At 45.3% G+C, this 6,170-nt stretch overlaps 1 protein-coding gene across 1 annotated transcript; it reads right to left on the reverse strand.

Moving 5' to 3' along the window:
- Positions 1–683: 683 nt before the first annotated feature.
- LOC142498055 (indolethylamine N-methyltransferase-like) lies at positions 684–4,648 on the reverse strand. Its single transcript, XM_075606562.1, has 3 exons — positions 4,399–4,648; positions 4,033–4,240; positions 684–1,113 (listed from the first exon to the last, which is right to left on the reverse strand). Exons 1-3 carry the CDS (start codon positions 4,646–4,648, stop codon positions 684–686), a joined length of 888 nt encoding a protein of 295 aa, XP_075462677.1.
- Positions 4,649–6,170: the final 1,522 nt, after the last annotated feature.

The following is a 6,170-nucleotide window of genomic DNA, read 5'->3' on the forward strand; positions in this document are numbered from 1 at the left end:
ACACACACATTGACACACTTACACCTACACACACACTGACATACACACACGCACACACACACACACACACACTGACACACACACACCCCGTACCTCCACCTGGGGGGAGGAGAGAGGGGAGCTGGTTCCAGGCCGGGGGATTCACACAGACAGTTGGCATACTGGCATCTCCAGATTGCATGAGATCCTCCCTACGCTCCCTCCCCCTTTCACAGAATCACCAGCTTCTCCTGCACAGCCCACAGATCAGGTGCTGCTGCGGGTAAGTGCTGTGTGGGGCTGCCGCTGTGACGCCAGGTTAAGGGAGAACTGGGAGAGTTATCTCAGCTCTCCCACTCTGGCGGACGCGGAAACCCTGATCGCTGCGCCCATTTTTTTGAACCGCGATCCCTGTTATAACGCGGTCTCATTCTGTGGCCCCCGAGCACAGTGTTATAACGGGGTTCAGCTGTATAACCTTAATCTAATCCTAAAATATTTGTAAAGATAATGTAAATAATACATAATAAGGGTGATGTCATACAGTATATGTGCATTTAATGTGTGAACACAAATGTATGCACACATATACATTCCTGCTAATTAATAATTTATTTATTTTCTAAGTAGTCATTGAGATTTTTGCTGTATTTTTCCAATTCTGTAGGTAAAGTGTCAGATACATTGTTGTATACCTTTTTTCACTAAACCTCCCTCTCCTTCCGTGCTATCATAAACATAATATGGTCATAATCTGCGAAATTGCTGGTCTTCTTAGTATGTGATACTTCCAAATTCTCAATGATGAATCCTGCATCACAAACAGCCTCTCTTATAAACCCCTCATCATATGATAGACAGAAGAACTTGTGCTCTCCAATCGTATACCACGAAGTATTATATGTCCCCACCAGTAAAATGTGTCCCCCCGTTTTAAGCATTGACGCTAGTTTTTTCAGATTGCTACGGAAAGCCTGGTGGTCTTTGCTAACAACCTGTAAGGCAAACATGGAGATCAGACAGTCCACCTGTGGCAGGACTACAGGCTCTAAAGGGTTATCTTTGGAGAGATCGCATTTGACAATGCGTTTCACTGCTCTTCTTGCTTTGTCTTCCTTTCCTTCCCACTCCTCGCTGAAATTACAAAATGAACAAGGATCACATGGCAGTTTTGGAGCAAACAGTGGTACATGCAGAAAAAAAAGTACACGTGTCACTCAAATGACTAATAGAGATGTACGAATATTTGGATCCACAGCAGATCGACCGGCTCCTTTGGTCTGCGGATTTCAGCAGATCAATCTGAAAAAGGGTCAATTCACGTTTTTTTTATTTTTGTATTATTATTACCAATACACCCCGTGGATTCGGCAACCCGGGGACGGATTTGTAGAATCCAATTCTTAAGAATCCACCGAGCATTTGCTGAATCCGCGGTTTGGATTATACAAACCCGTCCACTGGTTGTATCCAATGGCGGGTTTTGATGAATCCGCAGGGATTAAAATTGTCCAAATCCGTTTGCGGATTTTGGGGGGAAAATGCGAGAAAATCCCAAAAAACGGATTTGGGCAGATTTGCCCATCTCTAGTGACTTAGATAATTAAAAAATCAAAACGAGCAGAAGGCTGCTCAGTAAGAATGTCCCTATCTGTGCCTGTGCAGTGCAGAACGGACTTAAATACATCTCAGGTTTTACCAATTCCTGACATCTTTTACACCTTCCACACAGAAAACTGAGTTATTTCCCTATGGCAGGAAGTAGAAGCATAAGGTATTCTTATTAAGCGTTGAAACATTGAAAGAGTCAGTCTTTACATAATCACTAATTAAGAAGTATTTAAGACATGGAATTTATTATACTTCTTAGCTACTGTATTATCTCAGTTTTTCATGTATTATTCACTTTTCCGTAATTGTATTATTTTCTTCTCCTTTATATTACATCTCTATAAAGCACTGAATACATGATTGACAAAATGTATATACAAAATAACGATATAAATAGTCCCGCACACTCCCTCCAAAAACTTAGAGAGAAACACCTGTCCTCAAAAAGGAGAACACCTTAGATAATGGAATATACAAAGTATATTTAAATGACTTGCACCCCCCCCACACACACACACACACACACACACACACACACACACACACACACACACACACACACACACACACACACACACACACACACACACACACACACACACACACACACACACACACACACACACACACACCTCACACACACACTATGCACACAATAACATACACTCATAGGGCTGGCACAAACTTTCAGTTTTGTGCTTTTCACCTATCTCTCACCCTTTCTCATGGACACGCTCTGTTCCTTCCCCCCAACTAACACACTCTCTCCCTCCCTCCCTCCCACTGACACTTTATCTCCCCTCCCCACTGACACGCCTCCCCAATTTGAAACTCTTTGTCTACACTGACACTTTTTCTAACCACAATGACAATCTCTCTCCCCACAATGATACTCTCTCTCCACAGTGACAATTTCTCTCACCACTCCACTGACACTTTGTTCCCCCCACTGACCCATCTATGACCCCCTGACACTCTGTTCCCCCACCCTGACACTCTGTTCCCCCCACTGACACTCTCTCCCAAACACAGAAATTCTCTCTTCCCCCAACTGACACTCTCTCCCCCCTGCCTGCACTGACATACTCACTCCGCCACCCGCTGACACACTCTCTCCCCCCACAGTGACACTCCCTTCCACCTCCTTTCCGCACTGACAATCTCTCAGCCACCCACTGACACTCTCTCCCCAAACTGACACTCTTTGTTTACACACTGACACTCTCTACCCACAATGACATTCTACCCACATTGACACACTCTCTCCCCACAGTGGCACTCTCTCTCTCTCACCACACTGACTCTCTCTATCCTCACACGGACACTTTTTCTCCCTCCCTGCCCAAACTGACACTCTTTCTCACACTCTCTCCCGATTCTGACACTAACAAACACGCACAGACACACGCCCACACCCTTACCTCTCTCCTGCCGCCAATGCTCAAAAGCCAGAACTTCTGCAACACAGGACATTATCTAGCAATGGGATCTAAATCAGCTGCTGGGTGGCACCACTGTCACACTGTACTTTAGTGCCTAATCCACCTTTGGATTCCATGTGTGGATCCTATTTTTGTAAAAGATCCATGGAAAATCTGTGGATCAGATATTGACAGATTCTCCAATCTCTAATAGTCAGTATCAAGAATAAAAGTTCAATAAGTAGATGTTTAGCAGCTTTTATATAAGGTAATCCCTTAGTAGCCCAAGTGGCCAACTAATCATTGGGAACCCCTGACAATCTGGCAACTATGGATTCCAAAACAATGTATGTGCAGCGCAAAGCAAGAGAGAGAAGCAGGTCTGGCAAAAATAACTACTTTATTGAGGAGGCATAAAAATCGAGGAGTACAGCCCTTCTACGCATTTCGTGCGGGTTATGCACTTTAAGAGCCAAACTAATGAGGAGGGGAGGAGTATCTTCATGCCAAACCCCTACCTTCAGGGTGTCACAGAGCTTTTTATATAGGTTTAGAGTGTGACTGGAATCACTCTTTCATTGGTTAAAGTACCCAGCGTGTTCCTACTTTTTATGATTGGACTACACTATGGGGACAGGACCAGGCACTTGTGCATCACCTCTTCTTTACATATATCTGGCAACTATGGGCTGCAAGGAGATTATTATATAGCTAACACTAGCCTACCAAACCCCAATTGCATACCCAATAGTTGTAAGTAATTGCTTGGGAACTATTTATTACCGTTCCTGGGCTTTTAATAAATTAATTATGATTTAGTCAGTGGATTTACATGTAAATTTCATAAGAAACATGTTGAGTTTGTAGAATGGACTTTCTTGTCTTTCTATAGTGTGGATACATATTAAACACATTTGTGCCTAATATTGAGCGTGGAGATTCATTAGTTGCATTTTACTGCTTCCTTAATGTCTAATTTTTCTCACCTGGAAGATGATTATTTTTCTGAAATGTACTTTACCTCTTTCCTTCCAGATCACAAACTATTTTTGCAGTGTGAGACCAGTCAGCAGCTCCGGGCTCCTTGTTCTTCCACATTTCAAATTCCCTGATATTTGTGTCGGTAAATTCTATCACATTGATCTCTTTGAAGAAATCACAGGCGGTTAAGAGATGGAAAGCAAGTGGTCCAATGGTAACATCGAGCAGGGTTTCCCCTCTCACACGACCTGCATCAAATAGTTAGAAAATACAAATTTTTTACAATCTTATTTTTACCATTAGCAAAGAGTTGAAGAAAATATAAATTCTTATTCACATGCTTCAGTTCCCCAAAAATTTGATAATATTTTACAGTAAAATCAATATCAACTATAAATGAACGTACCTGAAGAAAACGTTTTAAACAATTGTGTAATAGGATACACAACCAAATCCGCAAACATATCATTATTTCCATTATAGCAATATGTATCTATTAACCCTCTGGGATCAAACTCTTCATCATGGTAATGCTTGTGGAGACTGGAATCCATTTTGCGGCTCCTTGGTGTAACGATCCTGTTACTTCTATGTTCCACTTCCACCTGAAGTTGCAACTTGAGAAGGTAGAATAGTAGTAGCAGCTCGGTTGGCATCGCAGTATTTCAATAATTAAAATAGCATGTGATAAGCTTCTGCACAAACATTCACTTGGGACGGGGCTGATCCGTGTTTGCTAATGTTTTAGCCTGGATAATGATTTGTCATTAGGATTATTGAAATGATCCATCTGACATAAAGTCTATATGCATTAATTCTTTTGGATGTGGTTTTCTGTCTAAAAAATATTGTGTTTTGTATTTGCTTCTGGTTTCACCAAAACATAATTGGTCTGGTTTAGTTTATTTTTATTGTAATATTAATAGATTATATTATGATCAAAGATCATTGAACAGTCCTGCCAACAGTCCTGGACACATTTTGATCACAATAGTTAGCTTTTATCATGTCAATATCATGAGATATCTCAACCGTGTTAAATTAGTCATCATCAGGTTAGAAGATGCTGTGTTGACTATAGAGGTAACACATGCTATTAGCCCTGGGAGTATTTACTGTCCCAACATTGCAGTTACAGGGTGACTATAGTTTCTCATTATATTTCAGAGTTTATTCAATACTAGCTGAGAGACCCGGCGTTGCCCGTGAGTGAAATTTCCCGCTAGGAAAAGGTGGGGGGAGGGACAGTGGACAGGAGATGGGGAGGGACAGTGGACAGGAGGAGGGGAGGGATGGGGACAGTGGAAAGGAGGGGATGGGGACAGTGGACAGGAGGTGGGGACAGTGGACAGGAGGGGGGGGCAGTGGACAGGAGGGGGGGCAGTGAACAGGAGGGGGGCAGTGGACGGGGGAAAGTGGTCAGGAGGGGGGACGACAGTGGACAGGAGGGGGGGGACAGTAGACAGGAGGGGGGACGACAGTGGACAGGAGGGGGGGCAGTGGACAGGAGGGGGAGGAGAGTGGACAGGAGGGGGGTGACAGTGGACAGGAGGGGGGTGACAGTGGAACAGGAGGGGGGTGACATTGGACAGGAGGGGGGTGACAGTGGACAGGAGGGGGTGACAGTAGACAGGAGGGGGTGACAGTGGACAGGAGGGGGGTGACAATGGACAGGAAGGGGCGGATAGTGGATAGGAGAGGGGGGTGACAGTGGACAGGAGGGGGGTGACATTGGACAGGAAGGGGGAGAGTGGACAGGAGGGGGTGGGGGAGAGTGGACAGGAGGGGGGGTGAGAGTGGACAGGAGGGGACGGGGACAGTGGACAGGAGGGGATGGGAACAGTGGACAGGGACAGTGGACAGGAGGGGATGGGGACATTGGACAGGAGGGGACAGGGACATTGGACAGGAGGGGACGGGGACAGTGGACAGGAGGGGACAGGGACAGTGGACATGAGCGGACGGGGACAGTGGACAGGAGAGGTCGGGGACAGTGGACAGGAGGGGACAGACAGTGGACAGGAGGGGACGGGACAGTGGACTGGAGGGGATGGGGACAGTGGAAAGTAGGGGACGGGGACAGTGGACATGAGGGGGACAGTGGACAGGAGGGGGACAGTGGACAGGAGGGGGACAGTGGACAGGAGGGGGACAGTGGACAGGAGGGGGACAGTGGAC

Source organism: Ascaphus truei, chromosome 6 (genome assembly GCF_040206685.1).
Source record: "Ascaphus truei isolate aAscTru1 chromosome 6, aAscTru1.hap1, whole genome shotgun sequence".
NCBI lineage: Eukaryota > Metazoa > Chordata > Amphibia > Anura > Ascaphidae > Ascaphus > Ascaphus truei.